The 25598-nt window shown below is 36.6% G+C and overlaps 1 protein-coding gene across 3 annotated transcripts in view; it reads left to right on the top strand.

Annotated features, from left to right (window-relative positions):
* Nucleotides 1-3792: 3792 nt before the first annotated feature.
* LOC6036873 (oxysterol-binding protein 1) overlaps nt 3793-25598 on the top strand; it is a 67063-nt gene continuing 45257 nt past the window's right edge. The window contains exons 1-6 of one of the 3 annotated variants that reach the window (XM_038251791.1): nt 3793-4347; nt 9869-9958; nt 18969-19070; nt 22657-22845; nt 22925-23183; nt 23249-23408. In XM_038251791.1, the coding sequence (XP_038107719.1) occupies nt 4142-4347; nt 9869-9958; nt 18969-19070; nt 22657-22845; nt 22925-23183; nt 23249-23408 (1006 nt within the window). In that variant the 5' untranslated portion in view covers nt 3793-4141. The remainder of the gene's footprint in view (nt 4348-9868; nt 9959-18968; nt 19071-22656; nt 22846-22924; nt 23184-23248; nt 23409-25598) is intronic. The other 2 variants (XM_038251792.1, XM_001846802.2) reach the window with 2 other exon arrangements.

Raw genomic sequence — 25598 nt, 5'->3', positions numbered from 1 at the left:
TGCTATAAAGACAAACTAAACATCAAACCAAGCCTGCTCCGGTGGAATCGCTGGCGGCGGTTGGACTCGCAATCCAAAGGTCGTCAGTTCAAACCCTTGTGTGAAAGGTTCCTTGGAGTAAAAATAGGTTTGGGTGCTCTCCCCATTCAAGCCTTTTGGACTCCTAGGTTCGAGCAGAAACTTGCAACCGAGACCACAATAGACCTGGGGGTCATTAAAGTGGATGGTTTGACTTTGGCAGGATTTTTGTGACAGATTTTTTTAGTTTTTGGTGGTTCAAACAAAATTTTAATAAGCAAGTGTGCGATTGTGATAAAAGTGCTTGGTTTATTAACTGTTTAAAAATAGTAGTTTATGCAACAAGTTGCAAAAAGAGGATTTTTTCAGCACGAGTCGTACATTTATCCAACGAGGTTCACCGAGTTGGATAAATACGAAGAGTGCTGAAAAAATCAAGTTTTGCAACGAGCTCCATACAACATTTTTTGCAATTCCGAAAAACACCCATTGAGTGAAATTTTATGTCAAATTTTCATGTATTTCGTCAATAAATCGTTTGAATCAAAAAAATGTTGAAAGTGTTACTTTTCGAAACAAGTGCTGAAAAGTTCAACTTTTCAGCACCCATTTCAGTGCTGAAAAGTAGAACTTTTCAGCATTTATTTTGAAAAGTGTTGCTATTCGATTCTGTTATTTTTGGTACAGAAAAGTAGGCTATTTCGTCGTTCAAGAATGACAGGAAAAGTAAGTAATTTCACGACGGAATTGCAAAAATAACATTTTTACAATTCCGTCGTGAAATTCCTTACTTTTCCTGTCATTCTTGAACGACGAAATAGCCTACTTTTCTGTACCAAAAATAACAGAATCGAATAGCAACACTTTTCAAAATAAATGCTGAAAAGTTGTACTTTTCAGCACTGAAACGGATGCTGAAAAGTTAAACTTTTCAGCACTTGTTTCGAAAAGTAATACTTTTCACTATTATTTTGTTTTAAACGGTTAATTGACAAAATACATAAGCATTTGATTTATAATTCCACTCAAAGGGTGCGTTTCGGAATTGCAAAAAATGTTGTATGAAACTCTCTGCAAAAATTGATTTTTCAGCACTTGTCATATTTATCCAACTCGGTGAACCTCGTTGGATAAATGTATGACTCGTGTTGAAAAAATCTTCTTTTTGCAACTTGTTGCATAAACTACTATTTGGAGCATATTACTAAAACAGGGTGGCCACCTCGGGAAAAAAAACTGGGAAAATCGGGAAAAAACCGGGATTTTTATCCACCGGGAAAAACTCGGGAATTCGACTGACAAACCGGGAAATTAATTTAAGTTTAGTTAAAATTTGACAAAAGCCTTTTTCATGTATTCAATATGATCGTTTCTCATCGTTATTCATGTTATTCTAAATGAAGAATTCGCGAAAACTATGTTTGAATTTGTGTAATAGACTCGTGCTTCATGGCTATGGATGTTTTTTTTCTGTTGTATCCTAGGATATTTTTACTTGGCGTTTTTTTTAAATAAAGCATAATGTTTGCTTTACCAGCGTTTCTCAACCTGGGGACCTTGGGGGTACATGTACCCCTGGGGGTACCAAGAGCGGTCTCAGGGGGTCCGGAAGAAAACCCCCGTAATGGCGAACATTTGTCCCAAACAAAAATATCGAGACAAAAAAAATAACAAATTGATTTGAAGCAAAAAATTAACATCCATACTTAAGGTGCAGTGAATTACGGGCGAATTGTTTTTTTTTTGAATTTGAATGATAAATCTATAGTTTGCATTTGTTTAGAAATTTTAAGAATTTGATGTTGACCGTTTTTGAGTTTTACGTTTTTTTCTACGAATATTTGTTTCAAATTTGTAAACTGTGCCAATTACCATTTACCACAGAGAATATGTGTAAAGGGACTATTTTAAGTTGTCGCTTGAAAAATAATTTTAGAATGAATTTTCTGTTATGTTTTCGTTAATATTAATGCATTTTTGCATTATTTTTAGTCAACTGGAATCATACAGAAGTGAATTTTATATTTAAACGAGGTCAACATTTATTTTCTTTCGAAATTATTGAGCCTTTTTCATTGTTAAGTCAAGTATTCTCAGCCGCGACGGTGGCGCCGCCAAGCGTATCCTGCACACTCTAATTTCTTTGATGCAAGATTGTATGCAACGCATTTTTTTAAGTTTACACGGTTTACACACAAGTGAGAACCAAGATGTACATCTGTTCTCTGTGACTGCGCGATTTTGACATTTCGGGCGTTCACCATTCGAACGCCATTTTCGCTTAAAACGCTGGATACTCTAGAGAGCCTAAATGGAGAGGCGAAATGTCACTCTCAGGGTTTCAATCGAACTGTCAAATCGGCGTTTCAATCGAGCAACAAGATCATGCAAGAACAAGGTTGGAATCAATTAAAAAAAATTCTGTGAAAATACGAGACTTATAACAATTAAAAGTATTGTAAAACTATTGTTGATAATAATCTGGTAGTTTTTATTATGTTTGTGCTTGTTCGGTACAAGCAAAGTGCCAACACAAAACAACAAGTTTTTCAACCTTAAATTTAAATGACTTTGGGTCAGGGATGGAATAATCGCAAAAAATCAATTTCGCTTGCGAACTTTCTTCACCCGCGAAAGAGAGAGGAGGCAAATCACGCAAAATAAAATCTCTCCCGAACTTCTCCATGAAAATCAATCTGTTGATGATTTTTTTTGCGAATTTCCTTGTCAGCACCACTTAAAAATATTTATTTCACTTTGTTTACACACATTGCCCATCTACAAAATGTGACAGGTCAGATTTTAACGTGTGACGTTACACTTGCAAATGTAGTAGTGACAAAGATGTTCCACCGAATAATCAAGATGATGTTTTTTAAGATTCCTTTTGCCGATCTTTCGTGCGCGAGAGAGAAGAGCCATGCTCCCTTCGGTTTTTTCTCTTGATGAACGTCCAATGATTTTCTTTTGATGATGATTATTCCATCGCTACTTTGGGTGTTTGAAATTTCTCGCAGAACATTTCATTTCCCTATGTAGGTCCCTAGTATTATTATTATACGCGCAATAGAGCTTTATGACGTTTCGCGTACGCACACTAGCGCATCATTTGATTTTGCTGGCCGGACAAAATTTAACCTCACTTTTTTTCGTGTACGTACACGCAATACATGCGCACGTAAATAACTCTATACATGCGCATTACACTTGACATCTGAATATAAATTCGTTTTACCTTGAATCGAGTAAATTTTTCTGTGGAAAAACGTGGAATTGGGAAACATCGCAGAGCCATGGCGATTACAATCGAAAAGGTGAAGACATTTTTTGTTGGGTATTTATTCGAAAACAAATTTCTAGTTAATTATTTTTACAATTATTGCAAAAGCGAGAATATTCAAAATCAAAATCGAAAAAAATAAAAAGAATCATGAAGTTCAATTTAAACCTACAACAATTCCGGGAAACGGTAATTTTTCAACAAATTTCCAGGGAAGCTATTAGGCTTTTTGATAAGCGCAATCGTGGGCGCAATACTGTTTCTAGAGATTATTTGAAAAGTTGAATCAAGAAGCTTTTAAGTTGTACATAATGACGTCACTACTAGAGACCCTAAATAGGATCTCTAGTCACTACAAAATCACACTGATGCATCACAATAACATGCTGCTCTACCTCGTGTTGAGGAATCTTGCACCCCAAAACAAAATCACACAAAAAGAAGAGAAGAGCGAGAGTAAACAGCAGAGACGACAACGAAAGACATCAGCAGTCATGCAAGTGGAAGAGAACTGTCAAAAGTGCTTTTCACGACGTCGCTCTTGGTTCACTTTTCATCGCGAAAAAATGGTGGACGTGGCCGATGGTTGAGAAGTCGTCGCGGATTAATTTAATTTTCTAGTGGCTAAACGGAACCTTTCCGAGGATTATATTGCGGGCCCAGGTTTTGTCCGATTTCGGGGGCATCGATTGTGTGTGAATTCCGTGTGCTGGGAGCGGTTTCCTGGGCGGAAACAGTGACTTGTTGTTTGCCTTTAGGGGGGTGAAAGTGTTTTTTTTTCGTTGCAAAATCTGTTTTTCTCTGCGGGCTGAATCCCAGAAGTGAGGTGGAGAACCGTGCAAAATGTCCGAAGTGGTGGTCAAGGGAGGAGGGGCCAGTGGTGCTGCAGCAGGACCGCCTGCGGCCAGTTCCGCTGCTGGAGGTGGAGCCACAGCGGCCACCCAGTCCGAACCCGACATGAAGGGTTGGCTGCTCAAGTGGACAAATTACCTCAAGGGTTACCAGAAGCGGTGGTTCGTTTTGTCCAAGGGAGTGCTGTCCTATTACAGGTAAGAGAGCCCAGAGCATTCTCCTTAACCCACCACCCCCCAACCCAACCTCAGTCGTAATCTCCGACGATTTTTTTTTTCATTTCATAACCCACTACCCTGTTTTTTCCATAAAAATCATTTTGTTATATTTACTTCTGGAACTTTTCGTGTCTCATCATCATCGTCACCACCAACCATTAACACCATTAAGAACTTCATTACAAGCTCTTCTTCCTGATTATTTTTTTCTTCCGAATGTATTCGAATGGCCTGCTCTTAACACACGAAACAAATTACCCCAAAAAAAAAAACTACTCCCCCGATCCTCTCGTCACAGAAACGCCAGCACACGAACACACTTTTTTTGTGAAATTGTACATAAAATTTGAGTAAAATTTTCTACATTGATGAAAAGTTAAGTGGCTTGAACTTTTTATCAAGCGTTTTCAAGAGTATTCGTTCAACTCAGTTCCTTTAACGATTTGCAACAAAAAAAAAATTGAAATCGGACCAGGTTATCACGCACTGATAAGCTTAAAAACGTTTGACTTTTTTTTTAATACAAATGATTCATGAAGCACGTGGTAGTGTTATTCTCAAACTGATATTTAATATTTTAGTTTTTGTAACGCTTATTCGCAATAAATTTTTCGGTGGTTTGCAGAAGATGCAAAAAAGATTTAGTAGCAATGTAAATTTTTCTCAGCAACAGTTTAGTAAATATCGAGACATTTCAACTAGCCGGCAGTTGTTGTAAAATCTTGAAATTTAAAAACGTGTTCAAGCATTGCTTGGTGAAAAATTATCTGCATTCTAAGTGCTGGAGCTTAAAATTTGAGTTTGAAAAGTGCAAATTCCGGGATAAACTTTATGCATTTTAGGTGTTTGATTTACTGTTATCTGTAAAAAGCCTCTTTATGATGTTTGAAAGATATTTTCATGATATCTTAAATATTTCAATTGGGCATTTCTCAGATTTTTTGATGTGAGGAATAAAACCATTTTGATCTCTTATGACCACGCTAAAATGATAACTTATTGAGATGTCTTTGTTTTTTTTCCTTATACTATTTATTTGGCCTCTTGTTTGTTATACAACATTTTTGGGCCAAGGTTTTCTTGATTAGAAAATACGTTTTCATTGGCCAATCTTACGACCGCCTTCTTCTACATTTGTTGTCTCAGCATGTTATTTTTGTTATTGGATTTTCAAATTGTACTATTAAAAAAAAAAACAAAAATACATTTCTCGAAAATTAATAAAAAACAATCATGATTCCCACATTCCTAAAAATTGCTTCCTGAAAATGGTTCGATCCTTATCAGCTGTGGGTCGACCGGTTGATACTAGCCCCTCCCTGTCCCACCACTTCGACCCAGGTACAGCTGTCCGTCCTTGGGCAACAGCTGACATTGTATTTGGCCTCGCCAATGCCCAGCTGGTCGCAGGGCAGACTTTGTACCCAAACAGACAATCCATTCATGATTGCCACTTGGTCCGTATGGATGGCAACGAACGATTAGGCAAATGACGCTTCCGTTGCGACGACAATCACGTTACTACACCTAGAGCAGTCCTCAATGGCGCAAATCGACTTCGGCTTATCGATTAGCTGCGTGCCCGGTTCCAATTATGGGCCACCCCAAATTATCACGGCAATCAAATCATGGCGAGATTTCGGCCGTATCTATGTTCAGAATCAATTAGTTTAACTGTATTTGTAATGTATAAAATATCGTATCATTTCAAAGCACACTGCACAAAATTGGCACAAATCCCACCATCCTAGAACTGACCTTGTGCACCATATTTTGTTCGTTTGCATCATTAGCCTGCCTTTAAATTTAATAATATAGGCTCTCAAATACAGCCTTCCCTTTCAGAAACTTTTGTTGGGATAATTTACTGCACGCATTCTCCACCAGCACACCTTGCTTGTGACTTGTGAAAGAACGATTAGTTGCCACCGAAAATCGATTTTCTGTTCCGTCATCGTACACTTCTCGTAGCACACTTTCATAATGCATCACTGTTTATTTGCCCTCTATTGTTTCATGCGCTCACCTCTCCTTTTGTACATATAAATGAGTGTGTGTGTGTGTGTGTTTGTTTTGCCCATTAATTTCTGTAATTATTATTGAATATTGATGATTTTTCCTAGACAATCTTTTGTTCTTTTATTATTATCAGTGTAAAAAATGTACATATCTTGAGTGTAATGGATGTTGATAATGTTTAAAAAATAAATGGCTATGCAAGGTATTCAAATCACCCAGATATAAAAAATAGTGAATTGTCACCGTTTTACTATATTGAATCATGCACTAACAAGTTTGCAAGTGGATTTTGGAATACTCTAACTGTTGTTTTCCGATTGTTTCCGTGTTCTAAATTTGTCATGATACCGCAAACAGGACATGATCTTATGGTGAAGCCGTTGATCACTTTCGAAGAAAATTGATCATCACTTTAAAATATTCTGTATTAAATTCAATTTAACGAATTTCTGCACCAAAATGAATCAGCATGTGCCGGTTGTTGCCTTCTTGAAGCCACTGTAGGAATTTTTGATCTAAAGCAAGTATGTTTCAAAATTTATATAATTTTGTGGTACAATCATTGACGTCCTAGTTGGCAATCATTGATTTATGACGATTTCCATAACTTTACAAGGAATGGGATAATAGTTACCAAAAGGCAGCATATCAGCATATGTAGGGCACTATTCTAAAGAACTTGTTGAAGGAATTTTGTCAAAATATTGAAAGCGACGCAAAATTTATATCTTTGAACGAAAAATCATGACAATGATGGAAGTCTTCACGTTATGCATAGGAAAAGTTTGAATCAATATAACGCAATAATTTTTTTTTGCTGCAACTGTTTTGACTGTATGGGTAACTGTGCAGCTTTTCACCCAGTTATCACTGTATATCTTATTATGAAGATAAGGTGAAAAGGGTGAGCTTTTTTCAAATAGGGTAAGAATTGATTGTAGAATTGTATTATAGAGCAATTCCAGCTCAAATCAAGATTTTTTCTGGTACAGTCATCCCACATATTCGGAACGGTTTCCAGATCGGCCAATGTTCAAAAAATCATAGCAAATCGATAATTGAACTTAATGATTCGCTTTTACCTTCATTTGAAAACTTTTCTTGCGATCTTTCGAATGCTGTATCGAACATCTGCAAATTTTAACTTTTATATGAAGTTTTTGAAGAATTACTTTGACCCTTGAAATCCACAAATTCGGAACACTTTTTTCTTACGAATGTAAACAAACTATGAATCGCTCCAGGAGTACATATTTATTACCAAAGAATGACTTTATACACTGAAACAGACGAAACTCAAGCTTAGTGATGTTTTATACATTGTTTGATAACTTTTTTTGTGAAAATATCAGTTAAATTCAGGTGTTCCACAATTGTGGGAGGTACAATAACATCCCACAATTATGAAACAGGCAATTTGGAGGCAGTGTTTTGCTGCTCTGGACAAAATAGTCTTGGAATGAAGTTTTTTGTTCAAAAAGTACTACTTTTACTAGTGAAATAGCAAGATAATGTCCAAATAAAGGTTCTAAAAATAGTAAGGTCGACAGAAATGCTACTTTTGGCATGCTATTGACAAATTATCATAAAAGTGTTCCGAATTTGTGAGTGTTCCGAATATGTGGGATGACTGTACTTTTGTACTCGACATTCTCCGATATCAATGAAACTTTGCAGACATGTTTTACTAGGCCTATATAAGCCATTTTTGTGTACATGGAGCCAATTGTACTTGAAAATAACATTTGAGAAGGGCGTAAGTTGTTTAAATATTTTTGTATAGAAAAATTACTGTATCTTGAAGCCGTCGTATCAAAAAGTGGTCAAAGACAAACTTTTGGAAATTGGAAGTGCTTTCTGAAAAAATGCACTGAAATAAAAATACACACCACTTCTATGATTTTTTGATTTTTAGGTTTAAAAGTTAAATTTTATGGTGATGTCAAGATTTGTTTTTGTTAATTTTTTTGTGAAAATAGCAAAATAGCAGTCTGTTACAAACAGACTGACGAAAAATGCAGGATGGAATATCTCTCCTAAAAAAAAAATCAAAAATCATCTACTAAAGCTGTTTTTTTTTAAGTGGTCTAGAAGTCAAAATTTGTAAAAACCAAACGCGGGAATCGATTCAAAATTTTACATAAAAGTCTTCACAGATATAAGTTTAATAACATTACTGATAACTGAAAATAGAATATGTTTTTTAGTGTGGTAGAAACCTGGATAGTAAATATTAAAACGAGTTAAAACGCTGTCAAAGGCAAACTTATGGGAAATTGGACGAGCTTCCCGGTAAAAATATTTACGAGACTGAAAAATCAAGTCTGACCAAAAACCTATTTTTTCAACATTTTTATTTTTATAACTGATGTATCTTCACAAGAATCGTAAAGAAAATAATTCGTGACATCACCTTAAAATGTAACTTTTAAGCTTAAAAATAAAACAAAATCTCATGGTGGTGTTTGTTTTTATTTCAGTGTATTTTTTTCAGAAAGCCCATCCAATTTCTTATAAGTTTGTCTTTGATCACTTTTTGATACGATACAACGGCTTCGAGATACAGCAATTTTTAAATTACAAAATACAAAAATATTTAAACAACTTACGCCCATCTCAAATGTTATTTTCGAGTACAATTGGCTCCATATACACAAAAATGGTACATGTCCAAAAAATTTCATTGAAATTTGAGAGAGTCGGGTACAAAACTAATAGAAAAATTCCTGATTTGTGCTGGAATTGCTCTTTATTCAAATAAAAAAAGAAATGAAATCAATTTCCGGTCTTTGTGAAACAACATTCAAATTTGTTTAGTTTCCAGTAGAAGACTTTCTTGAATGTTGTCAACGATTATTTCTGAAGTTTGGATTCTTTTTGTTCAATGTTTCAAAACTGGTTTAAATTTTCGCAAATATTAAATGTTGGGGGTTGCTCTCTTACGGTAAAATGGGGTTGCTCTCTTACGGTAAAATTTAAACTCTGTTTTACTATTAGTTTTTAAATTGGTAGTTTATTAATAGTGTTATCAATTGTATTTATAATTTCCGAATGGTTGTGTGCATGACGTCTCTCACGATTGTACGAAACACTAATCACACCAACGCACTAATCCTGGCCGCCAATCCCGGTTCCACCAAAACTGATCCTGATCCGTAATCCGATAAAAAAGTATATCTCAAGAAAGTGGCGACGTGTGTTAGTGTCTCTGTGGCATCAACAACGTGTTTTCTTCTTCTTGTTCTTCTTCTGTAACCCCCTTTCCTTATCTTCGTCTAGTATCGCTTCTTATCTTTCCTTTTTCTTCTTTCTTTCGAAACTCTTCTTTTATCTTCTGTTCTGTGATTCACAATGTCACCGTCATTTCAGTTTTTATTTTCTGTTTCTTTACTCAAATTTTCATCAAACCAAAAAAAAAACACACACACTCAAATTCATGAACCCAAAATTGATTTGACTCTGGGGTTTGCTATTAAAACAGGGCTGAACACGGAGCCGGAGCGAACGCAGGGGGCAGAGGTGCCGGGGGCAAATTATCTATACGACGTCGCAGGAAAGGCCCCCGAGCGGAGTGAGTAGAGCCCCACTAAAACAAACCAATCAAACCAGAAGGATAAGAGCAAAAAAAAAGTGTTCAAAAAAGACCGAAACATGCAATGTTTCTTCCTTTTTTGGAAGCGCCTTTTTTTCGGCTTACTCTTCTTGTTTTCGTTATTCCGTTTCCGTTTTTTTTCTTCATCGATTGCCAACAAGCAAAAATAAACGAAACCAAACTGAATCTCATTTACGATTAGAACGAAAATTGCTCAATCATTATTGCTCTCAGTATATTTGCCTCTATCATTCGTTGTAACTGCAAGTGCTAAAATCTTTTTTCGGAAGTCTACATTTCTTATTTCTAGCTAGTTTTTTTTGCGCGCCAACACTCTCTGTCTATCTCATTGAATATCATGCATTCAAAGGACAAACCGCTGACAACGTTGGACTTGAATCTCTCTTTACGCAACCCCCAGATTTACATCATTTTAGCCTAAGTGTTGTAATTAATTTGGCATAATTTTCCATTCATTTTTGTTTTCCTTTTCTCTACTCCTACTCTTTTGACACCTCTCGTTTTTCGACTCCCTTTAACTCTCTTTTATCTTGCTCTAGACTTGATCTAAAGTAGTTGGAATGTTTTGTTGCATGCACCTGATCTGCGCTTTGTTTTAACCTGCTTGTCTCAACTACTAATCTTAACAGCAAACCTTTCCACCTTTCAATTTAGCACAGCCTTACACCACACAACGGTATAATCATCGTCTTTGCTCCTGCCAATCGGCAGGTTTTAAAATCAGTCAAGCCGCAACCACTTACGCAAAACGCATGCATTTTGTTTCGGGTGCTATCTTTGGCTTTATATTTACAAAAATGCTATTTTTATCCAGTGCTTGCACCGTTAAACTCTTTTAATAGATTCCGGTTCTCCATCGACAAGGAGGTCATAAATTAGGGCGAAATAAATCACCACCATCGCCACCTCAAACACACAACATTCGACTGGTGCTTTAATTGCCCGAAAGTCTGATCTATTTTGGGACATGTAAATTTTTGCCAAGGTTAAGAGAGGTCTTGCATTCCGTTTTTGATTATTTTAACGTTAAAGAGGATGAAACAATTTAAATTCTTAGGCTAAATGAAAGTCAACTATCATCAATTGATATTTGAAGAATGTGTTTATATGGCATAGATCGAGTTGCTAAATTCTGTCAATCGAAAAGTGTTGTAGAATCAAGCCAATTTTCTACACAAGTCCTTTCTAATAGCATCGATGCTCGGATGGCACGCCAACGGTAAGTTTACTTAAGTAAGTCGTGAACTGCCATTTGGAAGGAAAAAAAGTACGAGTATTTGCCATAGCATCGCAACTCTAAAGACATAGCGTGTTCCGCTATGTTTTTCGAATCGTTCTGATCAAAATGGGCTGATAGTCTACATTTGAGCGCAACCCATCCATGTTAGTCAAGGCACGAAATTGAAAAAGGGCTCATTTTCTTGTGTCTAACGGCAAATCGTGCAACAGGTCAGGTTTTGATGGATCTAGACTAAATCGACCCTGCTGAGTCCGAATATATCGGTCACGAAGCCGGATTCCTTAAGGGAAGCGAGATATTCAAGATGGCGACCAATATGGCGGCTATATAGAGAAGTCAACAATATCACAGTATGAAGGTTGTCGACGTGTCGATTTTAACTAATTTCGGGCCGATAAACCCGAATATGACCATGAAAATCGATTACGGCGACCCAGAAGCGTGTTATCCAAGATGGCGTCCAATATGGCGAAGAGAGTTTCTTCAAGTTTTTTCAAACAACATGGAACAGGCTTGTGACCGATCAAATTTAACTAATTCGGGCGCGCTAATTGGTCACGGCGACCCAGAAGCGTGTAATCCAAGATGGCGTCCAATATGGCGAAGAGAGAATCTTCAAGTATTTTCAAACAACATGGAACAGGCTTGTGACCGATCAAATTTAACTAATTTGGGGTAGGGTAACCCATCAACCTATGTCTTGAAGTTTTGACCTTGTAGGTATGCAAAACGATATGCATTTGGGGTCTTTAATTTTCAATTAAAGTGTGTGTCGCAGAACGGCAAGTCTGATATTTTACACCATGAAAGAAAGGCTCTTTTTCGTCATTTTGTGGGGTTCATCGAAATATTTCGTCGGGGAAACTAGAGCAACTTTTTTGAAGATTTATCTTCTATTTCTAATATCGTATATATTTCTTAAGAAAAGTCGTTAAAAATCGATGTATTTATGTGCATATCCATCAAATTACTTATGAATATGCCTATAACTTACATATTTGATCTTCAATAAAAATTTATAAAGCCAAATTTACCAGATTTCTAACTTCCTTCGAAATAACCCCAAAATCAAAACTGGAAGAACAAAGACAGCCGAAAAAAATCTTCTCTTTGTACAATTGTGTACAGCAACATATTGCCAAATACAGCAACCAATTTGAGCATTAAAAATGCTAAACATACACCCAAAACTGGGCAGTGCCCGTACGAGAGAACAATAGCCTCGAGTCGAAAGAAAAGTGGTGTCATTATCGGACACAGATAACACAGCTCGAGTTGGGTGAAAGAATTATTCCCTCAAGGTTCATTTGCAAAAAAGCCGTCAAAACAAAAAAAAAAACAAAAGTGTCGACTACGGGAATCGAACCAGAGACCAAACTAACCTCTGCTGACCACCACAGCTTGGTAGCTAAGAAGGGGTCTGATGTCGATGTATGACACTTGTTGGAGCATTATTGTTTCAATTAACGATTGAACACATTTGTTGTGATGATGTAACATTATTCTTTCGATTTTGACTCTGAGACTTCAAAAAAAAATTGAGGGAACGATTCTCTCGACTCTGAATTTTAGATGCAGCGTATTTAATTAAAGAGCTATTGATAACCCAAAAGTTTCCCAAAAAATGTTCAATATTCTGCCATATTACACCATGGTCCATGACAAGTTAAAACATTTTTGAATCAATCACATTGTAGAGAACAATTTCCCTAAAAATATCTATTTTCTTTCAATATAGGCAAGAACATTTTAAAATTCCTGAAATAAAAGTGACTTTCTCCAAAATTTCTGTATGTATTTAATTCCCATTTAAAAAATGCACACCATCTACTGAGATTTTTTAAAATTATAATAAAAATATTTCCATAAATTTTGCCAAAATTTGATACAACTTTCATGTTTTACAAAATTTTATCATCATTAAAAATATCCATCATACGCTAAGTTTATGCTCAAATTTGTATTCGGGCCTTTTTTTTGGCGTGTTACAGTCCTGACTCGATTATCTGAAGTTCGATTTTCCAAAGGTTTGTATGAAAATTTGGTAAATCGAATCCCGAGCAGACGGAAATATCTTGAAAATAACATTTTTTGATATTTAAAAAATACTAGGCCAATGACATTTCATGTTATTTATTACAAGATTTGTTATTCTTCGTGTTGTTATTTTAACAACTAGTCCGTTCATCCCAATAAAAGTTGAGGTATCCTTCCATAACAAAAAATGTTATTACAAAGTTGTTTTGGCTTTCAACCAATATCAAAATAATAACAAATTTTGATATGATGACATAAACTGTTATTAAACTCTTATGCAAAAATGAATTTTTCAAGAAGATTCCATAACACTTTCTGTTATTTTAACAGTTTTTTTAATTGAAATTTTGTTATTAGGGGAAATATACCCTATCTAATCAAACACCTATCTTCGTCATATGGAGAGTTTGATGCTCGACTAAAGCTCCAAAAATACTATTTAGGCTATAAACTTACCAGCAACAGCACCGCCTCGAGTAAGCACGCAAATTTATGTCATTTACTGGTCAAAAAGATCAAATTGAATGCACTTTTGATCATAATTTCTATTTTGCGAGACCATTTCTCATCATTGTTGGTGGCACACACATCCACACGCAAGATCAGAGGTTAACTGTTTAACGAAAGTCGCCATCAATATCTTCTCACTTGCGCTAACGATTTCAAAGCGCTTAAGATATAAAATTGTTTCCAACTACCGGCAACATGTTCTTTTGAACATTAGTTAGTCACTCACTTGAAATATAATCCCAAAAAATGTAAATAATTAGCAAGCGCCATAAAAAAACAAACGGGCTAAGTCATCTGACGTTTGAATTTTGAATACCCATTCCAAGCGAGGAGCGAGGGCAAATAAAGAACAAAGGGTGGCCACCAACACCACCAACATGCTGGTGCAGCGCCTGTTAGAGTGAGCAAGTGCTGCCAGGAAACTTTCGCTATAAATGCTACTTTTCGTGAGTGTTCGCTAAAAATTTCATCAATTTTGGCAGCACTAAGCAGACCCAAAAGAGCGTTGGAAGAAAAAAAGAACTAAGCTGAAAATAGAAAAATTAATGCTCTTTTGAAATATTTTTTTTAAATGCTTGTAAAAGGAATAACATAACTTTTAATAAAAGTGAAAATAAACAGAAATGTTCACAAAAAGTTTTTCTAATCGGTACTTGGTTTTAGTGAATTTCAAGGAACAATCCAGATTATCCAGCATCATTCAAACACGATCGCTTTTTAGGCTTAAAATGGGCATATTTCCCGCTACCGTCTGCCCGGGATAACGATAAAAAATCATATTTTTAATTTTCTTACTATAATTTTAAATTCGAGTTCTGCGACCCCTTTTTTCAAATTTGTGTTGTTGATTGCGTTTAAGCATAACAAAACATGTTTTCAACACCGCCATTTTGGCCGCCATCTTGGTTTCAAAAAATCTAAATCTCTTTAGAGCATGTTTCGGGTCATATTCGGTTCGATTATCCGAAGTGTTTTTTTTTTCGAAACCTTCGGATAATCGAGGCTGGACCCTTACAGTCCGAACGTCTGATGCGAGATACCGAAAAAAAACCTTAAAAATGCTGTTCCTTTGGCCTCTTTTGACCAAATAAGTTCGTTCATTCCTCAAAAGAACCGAACAAATCTCTATTTTCAGAATCTTTAAAGAAATCCGGAATCGGTCACTTGGAGACGGAGATATTCCGGAACCTAGTGGGGTAGGTTTTTGTCCGGGTATGCAACCAAATCTACAAATCATGATTATTATCATAAATTCTTCACAAAAACCATCCAAATTTGCTCCAAGACTTGTTCTGGACATATTAGGCATATTCCTTTGATCCAAAACCTACGGATATGAATTGGCCACCCTTCCGGAACCGACTACACAGGAACGGATGTCGAATTCTACATCAAGTCTAATATGGCTTCAGAAATGTCAAACGACACATATTTCTACCCAGGAACTCAAATTTGATATCCTCAGTACGATCTGGTGCCTTTTGGCCACCCTGCCATCAACCCGGAATATCCGTAACATGGTTCCGATGGACCAATTTCGGTAATTTCTCAAGTGTACTTTCCGATATGTCAAACAGCACTGATTTTTGCTCAGGAACTCAAATTTTACATCCTCAGTGAGATCTGGTGCCATTTGGCCACCCTACCATTAACCCGGAATATACGTAAAATGGTTCCGATGGACCAATTTCGATAATTTCATAAGTACACTTTCCGATATGTCAAACAACACTGATTTTGGCTCAGGAACTCAAATTTGACATCCTCAATACAATCTGGTGTCATTTGGCCACCCTGCCACCAACCCGGAATATTCGTAACATGGTTCTGATGGACCAATTTCGATTATTTCTCAAGTGTACTTTCCGATATGTCAAACAACACTGATTTTTGCTCAGGACTCAAATTTGACAAACTCCAGAGAAAAGATTTTTAATCGGTCGTGTTGGGGTTTCCAGCTTGGATTTTGGGGTTATTTCAAAGAAAGCTACGAATGTGGCAAATTCAGTTCGGACACTTCTTTTTTTTATTTTTAGGTAAAATTTTGGTCAAATATGTAATTTAGAGTCTCTCAAGGCACATTCATTAAACAATTTGATAGATATTTACATGAAACCGTTGATTTTCAGCGACTTTTCTGAAGAAAAATTCTTTAATATCGAAAAAAATACAATCAAAAAGCTGCTTTGGGCTCACGACGAAATATTCTACGAATATTCAATCGATTCTACGATTTTTCTTCAAAATGAATCCTGGATCAACCTACTACGATTTCTGGTTCCAGAGATATCGAAGTTTTATAATGGAAGTTCGCGAAAAAAACAAATTTTTGGTGATCCAAATAGGATAAAAAGCGGGATTCTTGCTTGTTGTCGAAACTGGTATCAACAGCCCCTTAAAAATTTGTTGTGTGTCATCCAATTCAATCCGCGGTGGCCGCCAGCGAAATTATGGGAAATCTATATCAGACACGAGTATTGGATGGTCTTAGCCGCCGCTCTACTTCCAACCTTAACCTTAAGGGTGTTTGATTTTGTTAATTCTGAACAACTTAACTTCATCCCACTTACTTTAGTGATTGAATACATTTACTGTAACTTGAATAAGCTTTTTGTTTATTTTAAAGGACTTATGTTTAATTTTTTTTATGAATTTGTATATATCTTTTTGAAATATTGTATTTTTTTTCAGTTTAGTTTAACCGATATGATTTTCATGTTATTTAGAGAGTTTGCTTAGTTTCAAATTTGAAATCATGAAGCCTTATAAATTCTCTCTGAAAGCTTCTATTCATCCTAGCGACACAATCCGAAGAGAAATCTCCTCCTTTATCTTACAACCCAGTGCCCTTTCACCGCCACTGAATTACACAGAAAAAAATATGTAAATTTACACAGCACGTAATTACTGTTTCTTATGTAAACTCACTCAATGTAATGTTGAAATATGATGTAAAGAGTAAAAAGTCATGGAAATCACTCCAATGTAAATCTAAATCTAATGTAAATCATGAATCTAATGGAAACGTTGAGCATGGAAACTCAAATCTGATGAATTTCTACCCGCGTTCGGCTTCCTGTAAATTTCTATTTAATGTAAATCATATATCCAATGTATTTCTGCCAAACGTTGACTTCAAAACTACCCGAACTAAAAATAGTTATATTTGGTTCTCTTTCTATCGCTCTCATACTTCGCTGGCCCACTGCCTGAGCCTCGACCTGAACAAGTTGATGCTTTTGCCGCTAGTTTATAAAATGCGAAGATGGCTCAGTCGGCAGCGGGTAGCAGCAGTAACACCGAACATCCTACCCGTCGTCTGTTCGATTCCAGTCCAGCGTTATTCCACTTGGCCGTCGACGAGAAAGCGTCCCCTACCTGTGAAACAACTTTTTAAAATCCGAATTTCCTTTTGCTGCCCGCTTCAATCATTTTAAAATAGAACATAGGCCACACCCTTTTCCTACTGCAATCCAAGTCGAGCTTCTCATTCCCATTGGCTAATCAGAATTAGTTGATTTGAACTAATGTAAATTCCAAAAGTAATGTAAATTCCAAAACTAATGTAAATTTTCAAAACTAATGTAAATTTCCAATGAATCTAATGTAAATTTCCAATGAACCTTATGTAAATATACATCATTTATCATGATACCTTTTGGTACATGATAAATAATGTAAATTTACAGGAATATTTTTTTCTGTGTATGTCACCATAGTCGGGAAGAATAATGGTCACATCGGGGAACAAACCCAGCCCTGCAACCATTGATTGAATTGTTTACATTTGTCGTGTTGTTTGTCTGCAGTAGTCGTTTGGTCGGCTGTTGTTGACTTTGTATTTACCATGCCTCTATAGAGACTAGAGACGTATCCTACAAAAAAAACACTGCGCAAACTCAACTCTTCACCACGTTTAGATGTAAAGTATTGTTTTATAGTCTGTGTCTGCCGTGTAAACTTCTACGCAACGGATTTTCTGTCATCCGAATGACTAAACCAGACCAGAAAACGTGCCTCCTCTTCTGGGAATTACTGCTGCGAGGCTGCAGAGAGAATTGATTAACTTTGCCCTGGCGGGGTTAAACTTGTATTGGGTTGGCTTTGGGCAGTTCTTTAATCGAACTCGTGGAGTGTGTTTTTCGAAGAAGGCAAGGTTAAATTCAAATAAGGAAATAAAAAACTTGCTGTAAAAATGAAGACAGTTGGCTCTCTGGTTGTCGATTTCTTATTTCTCGATATTTATTACTTCCTACTTTGATGGATGCTTTAGTTCTTTCAAACAGCACACTTTGATTATTTCGTACGATTGGAAATTTTATTTCAAGTTAAAATGGTCGAATAAACCAAATTTCCATTTTTTGCTTTTTGGTTGTTTTTGAAACCGCCTTGAGTCAGGAGTATAAAAAACACCCAAAATGCAAAAACTGAAAATTTGGTTTATTGGTTCTTTTTTTTTTAAAAAAAAGTCTAGATATATTGTGTAGTTAAATTTCATAACAAAGAATAAACTTAACCTTAGAGCCCTTTTGCACTAAAAGGAATCATGGACATGAATATCTCACACCCACCAGATGGGCTTTACTCGAACTTGACTTGACTTCTCGTCAATCTGTCATCCAAGCTATTGTGTTATCAAAACTATTTCAAAAGATTAAATACTCATTCTCGTAGGTCTTAATTTTCCGAAGAATTCATCAACATTGCGTCATAAAATTTATAATGATGTGTTCTGAGAAATATTGTCCTTTTGGTGCTGGCATTTCAATGTTATGTAAAGACTATAAAAAACAATTGGTCTAAATGAAGTTGTTTACAGATAGTTCCCCCTCTTATGCAGCGTGATTTCATTTCTTATCGCTTCACTTCATTACGTGCACGAAACGTATTGACACTTGTTGGTCAAGGTCCTCCCATCTCAAAAGTTCAATGACGAGCACTATTTTTATGAATGTTTCTTTATTTGTATTTAATTTTGAGCAGATTGAGCAATTTTTCGGTTCTTCCGCGAAATGAGAAACACAATAGAAGCTAGAAATAAAAGACTAGTGAAGTGCGCTTGTTATTAGAGAAAAGTACATAGTTCCACTGCTTCTCGCGCTTGTAATTGTTTTCTCTTTCCTTTTTCGTACCTGTATTATTTCAAACCCCCTATCTAGCATATATTAACCAATTTTGCAGGAGCAAAGGATCCATGATGCAATGCATTCGGGCACCTCACTCGCCCACTAGGCTACTGGCTTCCCCACCCGAATCGAAAAAAGACCGAAAGAAAAGCAAAAAGTAATCGTATAAACCCACATTCTTGAGTTTCGTTTTTTGTCTATATAGTTTCTATTGTTTTCTATTTGTTTCTCTGTAGGGTAGGGTTCACAAACACATAAAATGATTTGAGTGATAAAATCGCGACAATCAAACAAAAATCAGAACCAGCAGAACAAAGGCAAGCAAAATTGCGTTTCTGACTGCTGATTTTTTTCATCATAATTTCACAATAGTTCTAACCCACAGTTCAGTACTGCTCTCTCATTTGCCGTTTTCACAATGTTTGTGGCAAGAATGCAATCGGATTCTGTGTGTCTACGTGTCTGCCAGTGTGTGATTTGTTCTTCACCTATCTTGTTGATCAGGGTAGAACTCATAAAGAAGGTGGTGGTGGCGATGGTGGAGGGAAGACTTTTTAGCAAATTGCCGGTAATCATGTGTCGTCAAAGATTGGATGTTGACAGAGCAGGTTAGAGATATTGCACAACAGATGCTTCGAGCTTGGTGTTCGAATCAAAACTTACTGAAATTTGTTATTTACAATTTGCTGTTTTCAATTCAAAAATGACTATACAGAAAACAATCCAGATATAAATTTAAACGCATAGTAAAGCTATTTTATACTTTGCCCAGAAAAGCATTATTGTCGTACTAAAATTCTTCTTTGAAGTGAATAACAGATGAGACAGATTGTGTTTTCTTTTTTTTTTTTTTTGCTCAACTGTTGATGAATTTCTCTGATAAGAAAGGATCACGAACCAAAAAATGGAATTAAAGCAGTGTTGCAAATGAGTGATAAAAAAAAAGCGATCATTAGATTATCTCTGCACTCGCCAAGCGTCTCAGAATATAGCGAACGTCCCTACACGGAGAAAAAAGAGTTCCCAAAATCGTGAACAAGGTTCATGAAAATGAGAACCTCGAACGAAATGTTCAAATCCCATGGTACGATTTTGAAAAACGTACCATGAAATTTGAACACTTTGTTCGTGGTTCCCATTTTCATGAACGCTTGTTCACGATTTTGGGAACTCTTTTTTCTCCGTGTATAGCTTGTAAGATCTCTTCTGGTGTCTCGTGATTCCCAGCGAGGGCATTCTCTCTCTATCATTCCACTCTTTTCCTAGCCTATGAGTTCCCACCGCTGAGTCTCTCATTCTCTCCGACAACTGCAATGAAAGAACGCGAAACGGCGAGTACACTGGGAAAAAAGAGTTCCCAAAATCGTGAACAAGCGTTCATGAAAATGGGAACCACGAACAAAGTGTTCAAATTTCATGGTACGTTTTTCAAAATCGTACCATGGGATTTGAACACTTTGTTCGAGGTTCCCATTTTCATGAACGCTTGTTCACGATTTTGGGAACTCTTTTTTCTCCGTGTAGGAGCCGAACCATAGGAAGCGGGCATGACAGAGGAAAAGTAGAATGTCAAACGCGAGTGTGTAAACACAAAAACACGTTCGGCTTTGTTCGGCGCTGAGAATATCAATACGGAAAGAAGAGCAGTTGTGGTCATGAGAATTCAGGCTTGCTAATTGTAGTTGCTGAGAACTGATAGTTTGATAGTTTTACTACCCTGCATTGGAGGTTATTTGGTCGAAATAATAAGGATACCTTAAAGTGGTTCAAAAATTAAAAAAAAAATGCAATTTTCAATTAAAAAACTATACTTTTGTTGTTTTTTTGTTTGTTCTTTTTTCCTGAAAAGAAAACAAAAGATTTCTAGTTGATAAATATTTCCCAAAAGGATTTTTGTAATTTGTCGGAATTACAGAATTTATTTAAAGAAATACTTTTTTTATTTACAATTGAATAAACATTAATGGATCGTGAGTAAACTTGTCAGATTACTAGTTATTTTTTAATTTAACCTGTAACTTCTATTTTTTTAATTCATGATTTTTCAAAATTTCAAAAAAATCTAATAATTTCAATATTTTATTGAAAATTAAAATTATATTGTGCACAAAGGGACCATAAACCACGTAGACATTTTTTTGATATCTCAGAATCGCCCCCCTCTCTCGTGGATAGTTTCATACAAAACAAACCTTTTTTTTATGGAGCGTGGACCATCGCTGACTTTTTTCACTAAAACTACGATAACTTCAAAATTTCAGCGATGACCTATACATGTTAGGGTATTTTAATTACGAAAATTTTGATACCCTAAAATCAGGTCATCGCTGAAATTTTGAAGTTATCGCAGTTTTAGTGAAAAAAGCTCTATTTTTCCCGTTTTCGTAATTTTCCCATTTCTGCGCGTGGCGCGTCGAAAACCCCAGTTTTTATTTTCAAAAAATCGTATCTCAGGGTATTGAAAACATTATTTCACCATTTTTTGATATGTCATGTAAAACTTTCCAAGAAATCTGATAAAAATATTTTCAGACATAGGCTCTTTGGTCCCGAGACCTTCAAAACAGCATTTTAAGTTTTCATACGACCTTTCCAAATGTTATGCTAGTTTTTTGGAACTTCTTACTATTTTTCCCAAATAGCCGAACTAATCATCTTTCTTTTGCGCCTAAGACAGCTTAAATCGGATGAAATGGCGCGGAGATATGATTTTTAGATAAAAGTGGTTTTTGCGAAAATCGACGAAAATTGCCATTTTTCGGACCACCCTAACACCGCGTAGGTCACCTCAATGGCCAAACAAAAAAAAATACGGGTCTAATTATTTCGGCCAAGGAACCCCTAGACAAATTTTGAGCCCGATCGGAGAACTTTTTTTCGAATCATGCTGTTTTCGTGAGGAATTGCTATATAATTAAAGTGATTACCTTACTTTTTGTGCTTTTATGGTTTATTGATAACTATACACTTTTTGGAATTCAAGATTGCAATCAAAATGACGGTGACGAAATATTGATTAAATATGTACTTGTTAATGTTACAGACAATTAACCACTCAAAATTATTATGAATTTTATATAAATGTTATCTACTTTCAAACGTAAGCTATATACCAAGAAGTGGTTTGAAAATAATCCAAAACAAACATTTTTGAAACATACTGCAACAGTTACTGAAAAGAAAGGATTTGTTTTTTACCCGGATTTTCATACTTCACAGAGATACAAAATCTTTAATTATTTATGATGATGATCAATTGCTCAGCTTGAGCAAACGTTTGCTTCAAATTCTTTGGCTTGCCCTACAATTTAGACTTAGTTTAATGCTTCCTGACAGCTTGACTTTTCCTTTGCGCAGCTTTTTAAGAACTTTGATGAAGATCAATCAACTTTTTTTTTCAACACACAACAACAACACAAACACGTAATGGTTGATGGTGGGGTTGGCTTTTTCTTTCCCTGTACATAACAGTTGATCGGTGGCGGAGCCTGGTAAACCTTGCTGCTTTCATTTCTAACAATACCATAATGTAATTTTCATCCTGTTTTTTTAACTTTCTTCTGTTCGATAGTCATTACACTTCTTCCTGCTACTATTCAAGCTAGCCATAATGTCGGCCCGAATGTGAAACTAATATCGACGTCACCTTGGTCGCGTCGCTCTTTTTCCCTTCTTGTTCTCTTTTTTTTCTATTTTTGCATGTTTTTTTTTGCGCCGAACTTTTCCGTCGTCGTCGTCGACAGGAATCAAGCGGAGATGACACACACCTGTCGCGGTACAATATCCCTCCACGGGGCCCTCATCCACACCGTGGATTCGTGCACCTTTGTGATATCGAACGGCGGAACCCAGACGTTCCACATAAAAGCTGCCAACGAGGTGGAACGGCAGTCCTGGGTGACGGCGTTGGAGCTGGCCAAAGCAAAAGCAATGTAAGACGACACCGTTTTCCCGCTAAGAATTGTGGTAGGGATTACAAAAGTTTTCCGGTTTCTTTCTCACTTCTTCCAGACGAGCCATGGAAAGCGACGAAGAGGAGGAGGACACGGCGGCCAACACGATACCGAGCGAGGAGCTGAACCTGGTGGTGCGGGAGTTGACCGTCAGGCTGGAGAACCTAAAGACGTGCTACGATCTAATTACGAAGCACGGTTCGGCGCTGCAACGAGCCTTGAACGAGCTGGAATCCGGCGAAGACCTACCCAACAAGACGAAAATTGTCAGCGAACGGGCCACGCTGTTCCGGATATCATCGAATGCAATGATTAATGTGAGTTGACCCTATTAAAAAAAACATTGGAATACAACAATTTTAACTTTCGTGGCACCTTTCAGGCGTGTTCCGATTACCTGCAGACGGCGCAAACCCAGGGCCACAAGTGGTCCAAGATGCTGCAGCACGAGCGCGACCAGAAGCTGCATCTGGAGGAGATGGTCGAGCAGCTGGCGAGGCAGCACTCGCACCTGGAGCAGGCAGCGCACCGTCACCGACCGAGTGAGTACCCGTTTTAATCTGGGTTTCTTGGGTAAACGGAGAAAAGTCCCAGGTCATACCAGGACTTTATGTTGGGATATCCAGGGCTATCCATAACTTAAGACTTGTAAATCCAAAATTCTTTGAATGTTCGAGATATTTATGATTTAAGTCCACGCAGATCACAAAATTGTTTTGTTTCTAGTTCATTGAACTCTTGTTGAACTACTATTTGCATATCTTTACTTTACCGATGAGATAATCCTCTATCAAGATACAGATTTGATTACAGATCATTTTTTAAGCCTTTCCGCAACATTGTAAGGGAATTTTTAAAAAAAGGCGGAGCAATTTTTTCATTCCTCCCTAAGACACCAAAGCCCTAAAACGTCATCCAACAAAGTTAGACTTTGGTTGACACCCTGGAAGGTCCGCACCCTGTATGTCAATAACCTGAACAAATAGTCCTTATCAAGTACAACAACTCTTTCGAAAACACAATTTGGCTAGGACGTCAAACAAAGGAGTTAACAATTTGTTTATTCCATGCACTTAATTTTGACATTCCGAACACTGTTCATTGCTTTATACCAGGCCTGCCCAACCTTTTTGGCTTAATTTTCACATTTCGAGCCAAACATTTCATTAGGGGAAAAAAAACAAAACGTAAACATTCGGGATTGTTCCACTATTCTATTCATTAGTACTCTCTACATGCCCTCCGAGATTCAGATTGATAACAAACAATTTCCTATTGAAAAAATTACAAACACAAAAGGGCACATAACAAAGTTCACTCCAAGCTAGACAAAAAGTTCAATTGTGCCCTTTTCTTTTTCGTTAGTTTTTCGTAGTTGAGGAACTTTCTATGTTATAAAGTGAACTTTTCATACATTCTTAACATTAATACACTTCAAAACAAAGTTTGATTTACGTTTCACCAAGGATTTCTGCAGAAAAAAACTTCGTCTAAATACAATATTTGTTACAGTCCCGCGGCTGCTGTTCAGTACACCTTTGAAGAATTTGTATGTTTCACATACCTTATCTACACCATTCGATCACAAAACTTCACCAATTATCAAAATTTCCGCTGGATTCTTCATTATTTCTAACTAAACAAAAGGGCCCATAAACATCATTCAAAACAACAATCGGGTGACAGCGCATTAGTGCCCTTTAGTTCTCTTCGAAATTGCATCCAGAAAGGGCCCATTGTGAACAACAGTTGGAAAGCTAAAAGGGCCCAATAACGAGATTTTTTTAAATTATGAGTTTTATTGCGAAAATCAACATAAATTAGGAAGCATTCAAGCAGAGTTGAGGACAATGATGTGATGTATCGTATCATTTGTAAAAATACCATCAGTCAAGCTTCTTTTTTAAATACACAGCAAATAAAGTTTTAATCCAGCTGCGTGTAAAAGGCCTGGGTGTAAAATAAATTTTGCATTATTTTATGAAATTCTGTGTAATATTACACTCTGAAATATGTAGCCCATCAGTATGGGAAACCTACTTGACCGAAATGTCAAGCTCATATATGCGTTTATCCTTACAGCTTTTCATCGGTCTGACGGCCGAGTGGGCTATGGCGCCAGTCCTGGGTTTGAATCCCGTTGGTTGCAACTTTTTTTGTGTTTGCAAAAATTGTACATGCAGTGTGTAATATTAAGTGTTTATTTTGACGAAGGTGATGTGCATGCTTTTGCATGCGATTTTACCATCGGATTTTTTGCTGTGTAGGAATTGAAACAACTTGTCCACTTTTTGCAAGCGATTCTCTCGAATCGCGATTTTTGGTTTTGTGCCCTAATGAAATGTTTGGCTCGATTTTTGATCGTCAAAGTAGCGCGGTTTAGTTACCCTCCAACTTCCCACCCTCCAGATATTTTAAACGGATCTTTACCCTCCACCCTCCAAGTTTCCAAGCAACTTTTTCAAAAAGACGTATGTTTTATTTGATCTAATATACATACTACTTCTTGAAAAGATACTCCTGGCCATAAAAAAATATATGAGAGCTCTCCGAAGAATTCACTCGATCAATTGTAGAAAAATCTCTTGCAACAACACCACCACCAACCGCCCTGTTCCGCTATCGATGGCTAAGTTATGTTTCAAGCAGCACCACTACCCACACTAGTAATGTTACATCAGCGATGGATAAATTAAAGTTTTTAATCAATGGGCTTTTGGGAGCGATTTAGA

The sequence above is a fragment of the Culex quinquefasciatus genome, chromosome 2 (assembly GCF_015732765.1).
Source record: "Culex quinquefasciatus strain JHB chromosome 2, VPISU_Cqui_1.0_pri_paternal, whole genome shotgun sequence".
Taxonomy (NCBI): Eukaryota; Metazoa; Arthropoda; class Insecta; order Diptera; family Culicidae; genus Culex; species Culex quinquefasciatus.
Note: the sequence above shows the minus strand (reverse complement) of the source record. Positions and strands in the feature narration are given on the sequence as shown.